The sequence below is a fragment of the Lepidochelys kempii genome, chromosome 1, assembly GCF_965140265.1.
Source record: "Lepidochelys kempii isolate rLepKem1 chromosome 1, rLepKem1.hap2, whole genome shotgun sequence".
NCBI classification, from domain to species: Eukaryota; Metazoa; Chordata; order Testudines; family Cheloniidae; genus Lepidochelys; species Lepidochelys kempii.
In genome coordinates, this window is record NC_133256.1 from 132,156,541 (window position 1) to 132,173,782 (window position 17,242).

Sequence of the window (17,242 nt, forward strand, 5' to 3'; positions counted from 1 at the left end):
GCATGGGAATCACAAAGACACATTCCTGGCAAGGGGGAATTAGCAGGAGTTTGCACATCTAAATCCCTAGTCCAGGCCTGGGTCATCTCCCAACCAGAAACTTTCTATTTTCCAACTTTTCCTCTTATGTCTCCCCCTAACACTGGTATAAAAGTATCACTCCAACTATGCCACCACTTTTCTTAAATTCTTTCACTGGTTTCCTGTGTCCAAGAGAAGCTCCTTGCCCTCTTGTGATGACCCTAATAAACTCACTCCTACCTTCTTTTCTCCTACCCCCTCACTGCCTCCCAAGTATGATCCCCCCCCCACCAATATAATGATAGATAATGAACTCTCACCTCAAGTTCCATTACTGAATGCCGTCTTGTGAGGGATGAACTCTGTGTATTATTTTATCTATTTTTTCTGTTGTACTGGGCATTATGCAAATAAATTCAGCATACGTAAACATCATCTGAAGTAGGTAGCTTATTATAAACAGCGTATGTCAGAACTCTGATGATAAAGAGGGGCTGCTTTACTAAAGTACTTATCAACATGTTCTGTAGACAGGATTTCCACCTAATCCTTCCTATGAGCTGAGAAGCAGAGGAGACTACAGCTAATGTGAGATCTGAATGAAGTGCTCCCAAGTTTCAGTTTGTGAATGAGAAATAAAAGGAGCTGGCATCACACAGTGCATTATTTTTATTGTCATGAACAGAGCCTTTTTATTACTTAAGAGTCCTCAGGGGAGCACCCTGCCAGCGTAGTTCTAATTTTTCCTAGACCACAAACAAGGAGAATTCTAAGCTTATTTCATGGAAAAAGGAAGGGAGACATACTTCTCTGTACAACTCAAAGAAGCTCTTTGATTAAAGAAAAGGAGTACTTGTGGCACCTTAGAGACCAACCAATTTATTTGAGCATAAGCTTTCATGAGCTACAGCTCACTTCATCGGATGCTGTAGCTCACGAAAGCTTATGCTCAAATAAATTGGTTAGTCTCTAAGGTGCCACTAGTACTCCTTTTCTTTTTGCGAATACAGACTAACATGGCTGTTACTCTTTGATTAAGTGGCTGAAGTCTGAGAAGATATTTGAATTTTCATTATTTTAAACTACATTTATTTTCCTATGCTATCCTGTGCCTCAGCCCCTGAATTGTGACTTTCCATCAGGCCCTTTCTTTGGATAAGGCGACTGCAGGATTTCCACAGTGCTTGCCATTTTTCCTCCCTATCTTTTGCTCTGCTATTGTTACACTGATGTAGAGAGGCGTCTGATCCGTATCACAGTGTCAGTATCTGTGCTGTCAGAGTTAAGGGCCCATCATTATTCCCCCTTGTTTTTTCAGGGGATTTATATAACTTGACCATGAAAACCTCTCTCTCTCTCTCTCACACACACACACACACACACAAAATCACTTTTGACTGTGGCCTTGTCTGCTGAGTTTAAGCCTGCAGCAAGATTTTTATAGCTGAGTTAGAATCCAAACATTTCCATTATAAAAAACACAGTGAGTGCAGCAGTTCCAGAGTTATACAAATATGTAAAAATGCCCCTCCCTCCCTTATATAACCAAAGAATGATTTTGACTGGAAAAAATGAAAAGAAATTTTGCAATAGCATCCATAAATCTTGCCTATTACGTTTGGTAGACTGAAAACAATGGCTAAAACCCAGATGTTATTATGTTGTCTACAGGCCAAACCTGTATTCCCCCTCACAGCTAATTGTTCAGATTCTTCTACAGCTGTGTTCTAATTACATTAGTGCATAACGGACTGGAACAGCTTCAGTCTATTGAGTAACTAATAAACATTTTAACCAATTTCCTAAAACATATGTCAGGTAATGACAAGCTTAGATCAAGGAAACAGGTAACAGTCCAAGGGTGAAGCCAGAGTCAGGTTTGAGGAGCCAACCAAAGGTCAGAACTGGAGTCAGACGCCAAAGCCTAAGTTGAAGGGTAAGCAGGAATCATATTCAGATGTAGCCAGAGGTGTAGTCAGGATTCAGAAACCAGAACAGAGCAGGTACATTCTGGGACTGAAGCAGGAACAGGGTTGGGAGCAAGGCAGGAGCAGGGCTTGGAGCAAGGTCTAGAACAGGGGTGGCAGCGTTCGGCACGCGGCTTAACAAGGGTAATCCGTCAGCAGGCCGTGAGACATTTTGTTTACGTTGACCGTCCGCAGGCACGGCCCCCCGCAGCTCCCAATGGCCACAGTTTGCTGTTCCCGGCCAATGGGAGCTGCGGGAAGCGGTGGCCAGCAAGTCCCTGCAGCCTGTGCTGCTTTCTGCAGCTCCCACTGGTCGGCAACAGCAAACCACAGCCACTGGGGGTTGCGGGGGTCTGTGCCTGCGGATGGTCAACGTAAACAAAATGTCTCACGGCCCGCCAGTGGATTACCTTGATGGGCCATGTGCCAAAGTTTGCCGACCCCTGGACTAGAAGCATGTTGAAACAAGGGCTGGAGCATGAAGCAGAGGTGAGAGCAGGGTAAGCACAGCTGCAGGCATGGTATGTATTGAGCAGTCTCTGTGCTGTTTCTGCAAGGCTCAATTAGCAAACTGCTGGTTCCCCTGCCCAATTAGGAAGTGCAACCATTTGGAGTGAGGGGAAATCACTGGGTCCAGGTGAACATTCTGGGTTGCCTAATGATCAGGTTGGGAGCCAGCTGTGCCCCTAACACCAGTTTCCCCTGAAAAGCAGAGAAAACCTTTCACAGTACACCTGCCTTTTGGATTCCCTGGAAAGGTGAGGAATGAAAAACGAGAGGGTGCGGAATGAGTTAAAAAAACAGGTGTGGATGAATCAGAAAAGTGAGTGAAACCAACTATAAATCAGAGTGTGTGTGTAACCAAACAACCCTGCCCAAAAAAGACTCTCTGTGTGTATGTGCATGTGCATAGAGGATCATGCAATATATTAAATTTACCATGTGTGACCCCAAATGGGAATAGAGACATGCGTAAAGTTAATAATGTGCTTAAGTGTTTGCAGAATCAGGGCTTATACTTCATATTATAGATGAAAACTACTTTTTTGGTAGCTCCCCCTCATTCCTCCCTCAACCCCACCAAAATTATATTGATTTTTTAAAATTGTCTTCTGACCTCTTTATTAATTTGGAGCCAAATTCTGCTTGCCTTGCTCACGTAAGTATTCATATTGAAGTCACCAGGGTTACCCATGTCAATTAGGAGTGAAGCGCATCTCTGGGTTTTTTTGTTTTTAAAAGACACAAAGAAGTCATGCTTAAGTCATAGGGTGAACTGGATTTGTTCCTTAGTACGGTTAAGTCATCAGTTCTTATGTCTTGAGGGGTGTGCTCTAAATAGGGTGACCATATAGCAAATAAAAGAAATCAGGACGGGGGGTAGAAGGTAATAGGCACCTATATAAGACAAAGCCCAAAATATCAGGACTGTCCCTATAAAATAGGGACATCTGGTCACCCTAACTCTAAATAATGTATCAATGGTGAAATCAGTTGCTGGGGAGTTAAACTTTGTAATGAGTAGCAGAACCAGTGAACATTTGGGTTCATTGAAATCACTTCACTGGATGATAAACACAGGCAATGTATAAAACATTTACAACATATCTCCCCCATAGACCAGGTAATTTTTTTTACAGAAGGCCTATAGCCCATTTTTCATTTTGTCAGAATCATCAGGTCTGCCACACACTAAAAACCGAAGAGCAAAACTAGAAGGAACACCCCACTCATTTTTGGTTGTATTTAATTTTTCTTGTAACTACCATTCTTTTGAGGACCAAAATGCTCTGCTAAAATGTTAAGTTTTATTACTATTTTATAAGAGCAAATGAAGGTAGTTTAAATAAGTTTTGTAGCCTGTGCACATCTTAATAAACTCTGAAACAGAAAATCAAAGAACAGTAGTTTTTCTCCCTTTGGAGTGCAGGAACTAAGGGTGCTGGGGGTGAGGAAGCACCCCCTGGCTTGAAGAGGTTTCCATAATATACAGGGTTTACAGCTTTGTTCAATGGCTTTCAGCACCCCCCCCAATAAACATTGTTCCAATGCCATTGTCTCCCTTCCTTTGTTTTGGATATATATTTTTGCACAAGATATATCCTTAAGATATATAAGGCTTATCTTATTTAAAGTAACTGTGTGTTTAAAAAAATTCTAAGGCAACAATAAGACTACAAAATTAAAAACACAGTCAGGCAATAGTGAATTTATTATACAACAGCAACTCTTATGATGCATTGGGCATGTAGTACATCAGTGTATATTTTACAGAATACATTTTACAACATTATCAGTAATATGTGAAACCAGAAAAACTGAAATAGAAAATGCTAAGGCCCCAGTCCTGTAAACACTTCAAAACATATCGGTGTCATATTGCAGGTTCAGGTTGTCTAAGTCTGAAGCAGTCGAGTCAGAGAAGAAATATGGCAAAATTAACATTGCTAGTAGAACCTTACATTTTTCCTTTCCTGACTTTTTTGTCATTTTAACTTTGTAACATTAATGTTGCATTAACAAAAGGTTTGTTTTGCTTGACTTTTGTACTTTTGTATTTTATTTTTATTTAAAAGAAAGAGACAAAAAGCAATTACCTGTGCTCAAAAAATAGTATAGATGGACTCAGGATGAAGTTTTTATCTGGATCCAGATCTCAACTTCTCAAGGTTAGGGTGTTCAGCTCTAAAGTTTTGGTTGGTGTCACAGTTCTGGGCAACTGCACCTATATTCCCCTCCACACTCACACACCAGTGGTATACCAAGAGGACCCACTCTTAGGCTTCCTGCTCCCCGGCCATCACCTCTCTTGGGCTGAGACATACATCTCTTCCTCTTGACCGGGGTATTTCCAGGCTGAACAGTTCCTGGCATTCACTGTGTTGTTCACAGCAGAGACAGGCTGCCAAAGCAGTCCTGCTTGCTTTCTCTTTTTATGCAAGCCTATTTTATTCTTAATGTAAAAGCACTAGAGAGAAAACATTTTTAAAAACCCAATAATCTACATGCATGCTAATAAGGTGACCAGACAGCACCCGGACCCTAACATGGACTCTGGCAGGAGCAGTCCTTCAACACCTCATCTAAGGGGTTTCCTTTTGGTTACCAGTTGATCACTGAGCTTCAGCTCAGAACAAACACCCATTCCCACGGGGCCTCAGTAGGCCTAGTGCTTACAACTCTACCATAAGGACTGGGGCCCTGCGTGGACCAGGGGTCCTGTCAATTTGCTGGATCAGGAAGAAGGCTCCGAGTCAGTTTACTACCAGCTATTTATCCAAAAATCCTTTCCTCGGCTATTGGTTCCTGGAGAATCCAGTCTGAACTAGCATATGTGAACCTCTCCAGGGGGTGGCTTCAAAGAGGTTGATAACCAGAGGAATTACATTAGCATCCTGCTCCTTCAAGAGAAGTTACATAAAATTCCACAAGAACACACATAAAACTACATTTTAATACCATGGATCCTAAAAGGTATTAAACCTAATTCAGAAGGGTTTATCCTAATTCAATAAAGTTTATTTTACTCCATAAGGTTTGTCCCAGATGTTGCAAGTCTGTCACAGTTGGGTCCTTGATGATAAACATGGACAGCTGTTAAGTTAATAGCCAGATCCAAAATTGTCCAAATTTCAGTGGTGCTTGGATCCAGGATTGTGATTCAGGCACATCTCTTAATATTGAGCTAATTTATATGCTAATTAGACCAACTGGCTGGGAAGGAATGAGTTCCCAACTTTGCAGCTGCTGCTTTTTGTCTGGAGAGAATTGTTTGTAAAATTGAGATCAAGGGACAGCAGCACATCTGTTTGCAGTGTGGCAGCTGTATCTTTACAATGTAATAAGTTAGTTTTTTTTTTTTTTTAAAGAAAGCTTAGAATTTGTAGCATATTGAAGAACACAGAGAAAACTGAGGTCTCATCTACAGTGCAGACATATATTGGTATAACTATGTTGCTCAGAGGTGTGAAAAATCCATACCCCTGCCCGATGTAGTTACACCAACCTAACTCCCTGTGTAGACAGTTCTGTGGTGGCAGGAGAGCATCTCCCGTTCACCTAGCTATTGCCTCACCGGGAGGTGGGTTAACTATGCTGATGGGAGAGCTCTTTCAGTTAAGAGCATCTTCATTAAAGCGCTACAGCGGTGCTGCTGCATTGGTGTAGCTGAGCCGATGCAGCGTTTTAAGCATAGACTTGCCCTGAAGACTGACCCTAAAATGTGCAGGGTCCATCCACATTTTGGGTTGTGCTGGTTGTAGTTCCCCTAATGGAGAGGAGGTCTTGTTTCACCAAAATCTCATCCCCATTAGGAAAATTTTCTACCAGAGTTAAACAAGTGAAACAAGAAGTGATGTATCTTGTCTTTGTTTCCAAGATAGAACCAAATACCGCAGTAGACACTGAGGCCCAACCTAACAAGATACTTAGCACATGCATATAGGACTACTCAATAGCCACACTCACTTGCTTAAAGTTAGGCACAAGCTTGGGTACCTTGCTGAATCGAAGCCTGTGGAAAAAAGGTAGATGCCACATACCAGAAAAGACCAAAATCAAACCAAGAATAAAATATCCTATGAGAAAGTCCTACAGAATTGTATAGGGATGAAACCAACAGGATTCTATAGGTGTTACTCTAAAAACCTGAAGCATTTAATAATGAATCGTATCTTTCCATAGACTTTGGTAACTATCTTATAGCAGTCTACCAAGGTAATTTCTATTAGATTCTAAAAGTTGTTTTAAAGATTCTGTAGAAAGGCTATTCTTCTCTACAGGAATTTTCCATAGTGTAATATTGGTGAATAAAGCAGATTTCCCTTAGACTGCTATACGTGTAGGCAAGAAATGTTCTAAATCCCAATATTGTGAAACCTTTCCTGTACACCATTATTAATATTTAATATAATGGTCTATTAGGTATCTACAATGTTCTCTGAATAACACCGAGTTGCCACAGGAATGAAAATGTAGTCAGAAGCTAAATGGCCCTGTATGAAATATTATCATAACATAGAACTGCAGTTTCCATTGGCTAGGAACGGGAAACTGCAGCCAATGAGAGCTTCAGGGGAGGTACCCGCAGGTGAAGGCAGCACGTGGAGTCTTCTGTCCCCACCCCATGGGCCGCAGGGATGTTGTGCTGGCCGCTTCCAGGAGCGGCGCGGGGCCAGGACAGGCAGAGAGCCTGCCTTAGCCCTGCTGCGCCACGGGGCTGTATCTGGCTCATGGGCCATAGTTTGCCTACTCCTGCTCTAGGAAGTTCCTCCAGAATTCCTAGAAGCTGAGGATTTCTGAAGTGCACAGGTACTGGCTGTAAATACATGTTTCAGATATCAAGTATTTCAAGAATAGCTCAATACTCACTTCCACATGTTGGCAGGTTTGAATGAGTTTAGCCAAGAGAGTTTCCAGTTCAGTATTCCTCTTAATAAGGTTCGTGAGGTTATTCTCCAAATTTTGCTGTTTAAAAGAAAGAAAAGAACATTTTAGTTTTCTACAGAATTTAGGATTTCAGGCAAATACATGGAAAACTGTTATACTTTCAGGTATGTTTGTAGGTATGCACATGTGGCTTTCTTTTTTATCCGTATTACCAGGTGTTTTGAGCAGGCACAGGGTAAGGAAAGGGACTATTTAGCCATGTGCTGAACATATAGTATCTGATAATGCATGTGCAAAGCGTGCATGCTCTTCTTATAAACTTATTGGAATTCACAAAATTTTAACCAAAACTGTAACTGATTTAATATCAACTAAATATCATTGTCAAGATCTTCAATATATCTATATTTTTTCTTTCGCCATTTTAAATAAATCTCTTATAACCATGAAAATGAAATATCATCCGTTCATAATTTTGTTTTTCCCAGTTGTTTTTGAGAAAGACAGTATCAGACACTTTATTAAAAGCCTAATATAATATCTACTTTGTTCCCTTTGTCTGCTAACTTTGTAATTCTATCAGGGACAGCAATCAAGTTTCTCTAAGAAGATTTCTTCTTTATAATCCCATGAATCTTATTGCTTATGGCTCTTTATCCTCATGTTTATGGCTGAAATAAATATCAGTGTTGCCAACTCCTGTTTTTATCATGGTTCTCATGATAGCTGAAATTTTATTTATAGCCTAGCTCCCGAAGACAAGTGAATACAAGAGAGTCTGAGCTTTAATTAAAAAAACCCAAACACCCACAATGTTTTTATCCTTGCTGGTTGTGGAGAACAGCTTGAAAACGTGGCCCTAATGCACTTCATAAATCCAAAAGCCAGAAAACAAAAAGAGCCCAAATCATTATTTTTAAATCTCGTGACTTTTGTGAGCCTGACTCGTGATTTTTGAACATTTAGGGTTGGCAATACTAAGGGCTGTTTGTATGAGTAAAAGGCTGATCTACACACATTTGCATCAAAATAACTAAATTGGTTTAATTCACACGTTTTGTTATTTTGGCGCAAGTCTGTGGGGTAGTCTACACTACATAGTCTTTGCTTTGCCAACATAGCCCCTAGCATGGATACAGCCATAGAATGAGTTTTCTGCCCATATAATAACATCACCTCTCTGAACTATATTAGCTAAGACAACTGAAGCAGTTTAGAAGACAGCAGGCAGTAGCTGCATCTACACTGGGGATTTTAATAACAAAGTTATGACAGTGAGGGGGTGTGGGTATTTTCACACTTCTGACAGATATAGTTCCAGCAATAAGTTTTGTAATGTAGTCCTGACCTGTGTGTGGACATTCTGTCTAGAATGGATTTCCACAGTTAAATCAGAAATTCCTGAAAACGTGGATTTTTAATGGTAACATTGACAGATACAAGTGTGACAGATACAAGGTTGGCTTGCGTGGCTAAGCAGATGAAACAACAAAATAAATGCTACATAAGCCTTGCAGATTATCTGTAAATACAAGAGGATTTTTGTGGTGGGGTGGGGAAGAAAATCATAATATATCTAATATAATGTATATGCTCATTAAAAAAAAAAAAGTTAGGTTTCTGGCCCTTCTGCCAATGCATTCCTGCCTTGTAAAATGTGCACTCAGCCCAATCAAGCAACGCCACCCAAAGAGGTAGGAACATTTCTGTTTATCTAAATGAAGTTCTGACTTCAAAGTCCACTCGTGAGAACTTAAACAGCAACACTAAGGGCTTGTCTACACTACCCGCTGGACCAGCGGGCAGCGATCGATCCAGCGGTGGTCAATTTATCGCATCTAGTATAGATGAGATAAATCGACCCCTGAGTGCTGTCCCGTCAACTCTGGTACTCCACCAGAAAGAGAAGCGCAAGCGGAGTCGATGGGAGAGCGTCAGCTGTTGACTTACCGCAGTGAAGACACTGCAGTAGGTAGATCCAAGTACATCAACTTCAGCTATGCTATTCATGTAGCTGAAGTTGCGTATCTTAGATTGATCCTGTGCGGTAGTGTAGACAAACCCTAACAAACAACTAGCCAAAATTCACAAGCTTCTTTTAACCAGGTTGCTTGGACACAGTAGGTGTAATCATATTACAACTTTTAACTGAGTTGTAAGCAGGTCAATTGACTCAGTTAAAATGGTCATGAAGATGGAGCTTTATACAATCATTTTAAAACATGATTATTTATGGAGTATAATGGGGCCAAGTCCACCCAGAATGAGTCACCAAAACGTAATTATAAGGGACAGTTGAGAGGGTGGTGTTTCATTTTTGTTCCACAAGTCTATAGAATGGTTTGAGCCAATGGTTGGAAATTGAAGCTGGACAAATTCAGACTAAAAATAAGATTGAGTTTAACAGTAAGGCTAATTATCCATTTGGAACAACTTAGTGAGGGATGTGGTGTTACTTGCAGCCTTTAAATCAGCACTGGATGGCTTTCTAAAAGAAATACTCTAGCTCAAACAGAAGTTATGGGCTTGATGCAGAAATTATTGGGTGAGGTTTGTTGGCCTGTCTTAAGTAGGCAGTCAGACAAGATCATCATAGTCTCTTTTAGACTTAAAATATACGTAAACCAAATGTGAACCCATGTCCTTTGCCAAATTAGTGGTCTCATGCAAAGAACAACATGTGCAAAAAAGGATTTTTTCCTTTGGATTTATCAGCTGCTTTCCTCCTAGATCTGCAGATTTGGATAGGCCTAAACCACTACAAGGGCTGATGATATTGTCAGAATGAAAGAATGAGATTCTAAATACGCTAAACAGAAAAAACGCTGACTGGTGCTGACACGGCCTTAATTGGCATGACGAGGGTTTCTAAAATTTATCACAGTAGAGGACACAGCCACATTCCCAAGAACCTCTTTTACTCCCAAAGATATTTTCCTGCACTGTAGAACCTTCCTGTTCAAAGGGCTACAAAGAGAAACATACAGCAGTCAGTTACAATAGGAACTGCACAGGGTACGGTAAAGTAAAGTAATGTTTTTCTTCTTCTTGCCTGTTCAAATAAATATATATATATATATACACACATACACATGAGCGCGCGCACACACACACAGAGTACTAATATAAGAGCTCCTTTTCCTTTATGGTTTATAAAAGGCTTTCATCTGAAGTTGTGGATCCTGCTATAACCAAACATTCCAGAAGAACACTTTGTAATAACAATGTTACTTAGCATTTATCTAGTATGGTACATGATCTAAGTATTCAAACTTTGGCAGCAATTCTCAGTTCCTCTATTCCTGTGTGTGGAGCAGGAACTGTACTGGGATAGGTCAAAGGTGACTATGCATCACTTTGTATTCCTCATATTCTGGACCTCTAGGTGGACACGGGGGTTAGACCACCACCACAGAAAACACCACCAGTAACTAGTTAATTCTCACAAGGCCCCTGTGAAATAGGTAGGTATTATTATCTGCCTTTTACAAGTGGAAAACAGGCAGGTTACGGCCCAAATTTTTAAGCTTGGATGACTAAAATTAAAAAGATCACAGAGTTAATTAATAGGAGAACAGAAACTAAGACCCATTGCTCCCGGCTCCAGGTGTCATGCCTGATCCACTAGACAAAGTTGCCGCTCAATTCTAAAAAATATACAAAATATTAAATATAAAGAAAAGCTTGGTTTTGAGTATATTTGAATGTAATGTCTTCCCTCGCCAATACAACTGTTGCCTCTATATAGGGATGTTCTGTTCTTTTACGTGAATATGCCAGGATCCCAGGTGCACATGGAAGAACTTGAGCTAATTTTTATCCTATGCACCCTATACTTATGCCTAACCTACAGACATGTTAATTTGCTTGTTTGACCCATGTAATTCTCCAGACAGTCTTGAACCCACAAAATGATTATGGGAGTAACTCGCCTTAAGTCCAAAGGCACAGAGCTCAACTATCACTCCACACATCGTGAAGTGGAAATAGCTATGATGTTGATACACACTTGTGGGAATTGAGCTTATCCTCAACTCATCACAGTATACCACACGGAGAAACTCAAAGACAACAAGCAATTAATAGGCGAAGAGTATTTTTCATTAAAAAATGTAATAGAAGGGAAACAGCTTTTGAAGCCAATATAATTTAAATTATTTAAACTAAATTAGAATTCTTTCTATATTTTGTAAGAATGCTGCTATTTTCTTATTAATTCTTACATAAAGTGGGGCATTGTGGGGATGATCAAAATGTTTCAGATCTGCCTAAACACACAAACACCTCTAATAACACAGATCTCAGTATTCTTGACAAGTGTTGTTGCTCTTCCCTTTCTGACCTGCTAGTCATACCCCTGGCACACTGCTTCCTCTTACTGGATGCTTCTGAAGTGCAGCTATGTTTTTGTTCTTTGACTAGAACAGCTACAGCTGCTAAGCCAGAAGCTCCTCTGAGTTGTTGTCCTGCCTTTGTCTTCATTTCCTTAACTATTTTAACTCTTCTCCCCACACCTATTTCACAGCATAAAGAGGAACTTTATGAGTATAGATTCTGGGGAAAGATTGGGATAAACTCTGGATAAAGTACACTTGCTGGAGAAAAACAAATGCAATGATTCTGTTAAGTCTCATTCAAATATAAATTATTAGAGTCTACAGAGCTAAACTATCAGAGTAACAAAGTTTAAATTAAAAAAATTAATTCCTGTGCATAATTTTCCACTGAGATAATCTAGCAGGATTGAGAACAATCGCAAGCTACAGTAGTGCTTTGGTTTTCCCATAGGATAGCTTCATACAAAATGCAATACTTCTTTCTCAGTGCATTCAAACCTCTTGCAAAAACAATGTACTAATATTATTGTGTAGTGTCCAAATAGACTTGGCACAAAACTGCCATTGGAGATGGGCAACAGAGGCGAAATTCAGATTTCAATCTAGATTTCAAATATCCCAAAATCTGGTGGTAGTCTGAGTGTAGGATTTTGGGTTAGCCCCCATCTCTAATTAGTAATTAAGAAGGGAAAGGTAAAGTGGTATGGATAAATTACAAATGTTTGGGCTGAAACTTGAACTTATAGAGGTTTGAAAAGGTGTGGACAACTTTCGACCCCAATTATATTTAACTTCTGTCCAGCTCTGCATTTTTTTTGTGTAGCAGCTGAGGTTAAGAACTGAAGTGTTTAAATATCACAAGAAGGGATGATCAGTCAAAATGTATTTTTTCCCTGCCAAGAAATGGGAACTGCTGGTAAATCAGGAAGTCTCCCAATAGCCTGTGCACACAAAATGTCTAGGCTAATCCATTCCTAGCATCCATTCCAAAGCTGAAGTTCTGAGCTTTACACATCACTAATACTAAAACAGCTTTTACTGGCACAGACAGGTAAAAGCTCCTCTAAAGAACCACAATTTATGCAGTGCTTTTAAAATTCTGGCTTCTACAAACATGTGCCTCTCCACTTTCTAAAAATTTTGTTTTATGGGATACATCATGAGGACAATCTGTTTTTAATCAGCCAGTACATATTACTAAATTCTGTGGTTGAAACATAACCTTTCTTGATCTTATGGGATTATATAAAAAAATCAAATAAGTATTATACATTATGATGAGTGAAGAAGGAAACCTGACTGGATTACAATTTTAAAGAGAAGTAAGGCTGGCACAGCAACAGTTTCCTACAGATATCTGGATCAATGGGGCTGACAACACTTGTCAATTGGAGCCACAGTAATGAAAGGACAAGTCAGTTTTCAACTGATATAGGGCAAGCCATGATATGAGTGTTTGATACAGGAAAGGAGGTGGCACGTTTTATCTTGAGCATCATTAAAGCAGAGAAGCCAATACTAAGCAAGGGTGAAATAAGCAAAAAAAAAAATTGCTGAATTTTAGTAGGCGACAGCAAATATTTGGTCACATGTTGGATTAGCCCAGGTGAATGAAGAGAAATATTGTTTATAGCAGTTTTCAAAAAGTGAACTCAAATAACTTCTCCTTAAACCCAAATTTGTTCTTTGCACTTTTGTTTTTATTACTAGTTTTATAGGCTGCTGTCTGAGCCCATAAAGCTATTAATCACGGTCATATCACACTTCACCTTTTTATTTAAAAAATAACTTCCCCATAACCAAGATCGATGAACAGACTGTAGAACAATAATAAATCAGTTTAACTGGGATGGAACTGACTTTTGATAGATCCAACTTTGTATGCAATTGAATTTACTTTCTGGGGACTCTGTCAAGGTTGTTATCTTTAAAAGAAAGTAAAAAAGAACCATAGTGTCAGTTAGCCCATTTTGGAGGACTTAAGGTCAGTATTCATAGAATCATAGAAAATTAGGGTTGGAAAAGACCTCAGGAGGTCATCTAGTCCAATCCCCTGCTCAAAGCAGGGCCAACCCCAAGTAAATCATCTCAGCCAGGGCTTTGCCAAGCTGGGCCTTAAAAACCTCGAAGGATGGATCCCACCACCTCCCCAGGTAACCCATTCCAGTGCTTCACCACCCTCCTAGTGAAATATTTTTTTTCCAATATCCAAAGTAGACCTCCCCCATGGCAACCTGAGACCACTGCTCCTTGTTCTGCCATCTGCCTCCACTGAGAATAGCCTAACTCCATCCTCTTTGGAACCCTCCTTTCAGGAGGTTGAAGGCTGCTAACAAATCCCCCCTCACTCTTCTCTTCTGCAGACTAAATAAGCCCAACTAAGGATTCTTGCCTTGTTGGTAGTTTGTTTGTGTGTGTGGTTTTTGGCAGCTTTCTCTTCCTTATTTAAGACGAAAAAAGAGAAAAACCCAAACAAACAAGAGAGCTGTGACTTAAGTGTGAATCACAGTAAACAAAGCAACATGTATTTGGTTCTCTCTCTCCCCCCTCCCAATTTTAAACCTGGCTAGAATGTTCGCATGAAGAATGCCATGTGCTACGAGTGCATTGATCCCACACCACTGAAAGTCAGTGGTAGTTTTGCCTTTGTCTTCCACTTGAGTTGGATCTAATTCTAGCAGAGCATCAAGCAGAAAATTAGTATGCTCTACAAGTTTAGGGCTCCATCCCAGAACATACTCTAGGGAAGTGTTCAGCACCTTCAATTGCCTTTTCACATGCTCTGCTCTTTATCCAGCGCTCAGAACCGTCTGTACTGTAGGTTGCAAGGTTGAGTAAACACCCTGGAGGGGGGCTGATTGGATAAACTGAGACTATTCACATGCTTAAAGTTAGGCTTCAGTTTAAGTACTTTGCTGAATAGGGGCCTTAAACTTTTTTCCAAAATACCATATGGACCTGGTATAAGACAGTCATTTTTCAGTGTGAAACTTAAGCCAATGACATTTGTTTATTTTATAATGTAACAGCTCAAATGCTATTGGTTATGTTACATAACTTTTGATCAGCGTCAGATCTGGGATTTCATTAGAAAACTAATCATATTTGATCTAGATTTGAACTACAGCATTATCATATTGAAGGCCTTGCTATTAACAAGTAGTTAAGGGTACAACATAAGAAAAATGTTGGATAGTCTAATTACAATCTCTCTCAAATCTGTGATGGGATGTTGGAGGTATTTCTCACTACCGCATATGGCAGCGTGGTGGTGAGCTCAGTTTATACCAAATAAAAAATCAGCGTGAGCTGCAAAACACAGATCCTGGTTTGAATCTGAATTTGAACCACCATAAATATTTCAGTGGTATGCAGATTAAGGATTCTAGTTTTGTACACTACTGATATAAATCCTAATGACAACATTTCATCAAGGATCACAGTCACATTCTGCCACCCGCTCCCTGCACATCCCATTAAGAAAATTCAGAAATGTTTGGACCTGAAATTGTGGTTCAGGTCCCTGTATAATTTATATATAAGAGATTCTAGCTATAAAGAAAAATAACTAGAAAAATATATTGAATGAATAGCTTTTTAAATATATAAAACATTTTGGAGACCAATCCAGATTCATGTACCTCACTGAGATTCCAATCTTGCAAACACTTACGTGCACTTAACTTTACTACTGTGGGTAACCCCATGAAGCTACTTAACAGTAGTAAATTAAAGTATATACATAAGTATTTGTACGATTGGGGCCTATGTGCTTTTTCTAAGGCTATTTTTCACTAAATGTATATTATAATAAAACATTTATATAGTTCCACAATATACACATACTAAGGTAAATTCTACTGTTATAATTATCAAGAGTCAAATATTATTTTCATCTGCTTCAATTACTTCATATTTCAAAGCATATATCAGGGAAAATTTCCTAACAGGAACATCCACTAGAGTCCATTCTTTTTCAGTGGAAATCGGGGGAAGTCCAGTACTTAAGACAGTTAAAACTAGAATAGACATGGCACTAGAAGACATACTGCAGTGAACAATCCTGCATTCGTAAAGGGATAGACAATGTAAATCTAATAGGTCTTTTCTAGAGATGAGCCCAAATCAAACTCCCCAGTGCAAATACCCCCTTGACCTCCAGGAAATCCAGATTCAAACTCTGTAGCTTAGGTTCATTTCTAATTATTTCCATTTCTAACTTTATGACCCATCATTATATAGCTCAGCATCTGAGTCTGTATTTTCATGTGTTAGTTTCTCTGTTGGGTCACTTCAAAATCTGAATAGATTGAACAATCAAGAAAAAAATCTTGCACACTTTATTAGTCTCTTACTAGTGATAGGAATCAATTAAGCCATTTTTATCAGTCAAATAAGAACAAGATGTTCATATGGTAAGCTTAACTTTGTCTCCAGCCCAAATGTATCTTGGTTTGATGGCTAAAAGTCTGTTCTGCTGCTCATCTTTAACCAGATAGTGAGAAGAGTGCAAAAGTTAAATGTAAGCCAGCCTGCCCAAACTGGTCATATACTAGCTTTAACCATTCATGTATAAACCTTTGTCACCCAGAACTTTTAGACAATGGAAAGCACATGCTGCTTCACTCTGGTGGATAGACCAGGGATCGGCAACCTTTGGCACGCAGCTCACCACGGTAAGCCCCTGGAGGACTGGGCCGTTTTACCTGCCACGTCTGTAGGTTCGGCCGATCAGTGGCCAGCACATCCCTCAGCCCGCGCCGCTTCCTGCAGCCCCCATTGGCCTGGAACGGCGAACCACGGCCAGTGGGAGCTGCAATTGGCCAAACCTGCAGACGCGGCAGGTAAACATACCAGCCCAGCTCACCAGGGGGCTTACCCTGTTGGGCCGCATGCCAAAGGTTGACGATCCCTGGGATAGACTAACATCTCAGAAAAAATGTGCAAATCAAATTACTTCTGGAGAGAATCTTTTCTGAGCCTTGAGTGAGACATCTTAATGTTTCATTTGACCAATTTAGACAACATGTCCAATTTGTACAGGCTTCCTCCAGAAAATTATTCATTTGATTTACTACAACCTTTCGAGTTTTCCCTTTTACTGACGGTGGCAAAGGTTGAACGGTGAACCAGTGGCTATGTAAATATGTTTCTTATGTCAATTTGGCAAAGTATAAATAAATGAAAAGCCCAAGGAGATGACATTTATTCAGAATCTTTAGTCAAATAAGGATCTGATTTTGAGCTCACTAATTTGACTCTAGTACATTACTTCAGCTTTACACTCTTGTAAATCCATTGACTTCTGTGAATCAGGCCTACCAATTTTAACCTAGTTACACCCTGTTTAGGTACATAAAACATATACACACAATCCAGGAAGAGGAAAAAAAGTAGATCCCACATAATGTCATGCAAAAATTGTTACACTGCAGATGGACAATATGAGGACTCCTCTGGGATTTTTAGGCTGTGACTATGTTGGTTTGGACCCTGTTTCTGATCTCTCTCTTTCATTTTTAAAATCAT

General features: G+C 39.8%; 1 protein-coding gene across 10 annotated transcripts in view; it reads right to left on the bottom strand.

The window, feature by feature from the left end:
- The window catches only part of MID1 (midline 1), a 328,111-nt gene that overhangs the window by 51,802 nt on the left and 259,067 nt on the right, over positions 1–17,242 (bottom strand). For all 10 annotated transcript variants that reach the window (XM_073354729.1, XM_073354742.1, XM_073354749.1 and 7 more), the window contains one exon: positions 7,359–7,454. In XM_073354729.1, the coding sequence (XP_073210830.1) occupies positions 7,359–7,454 (96 nt within the window). The remainder of the gene's footprint in view (positions 1–7,358; positions 7,455–17,242) is intronic.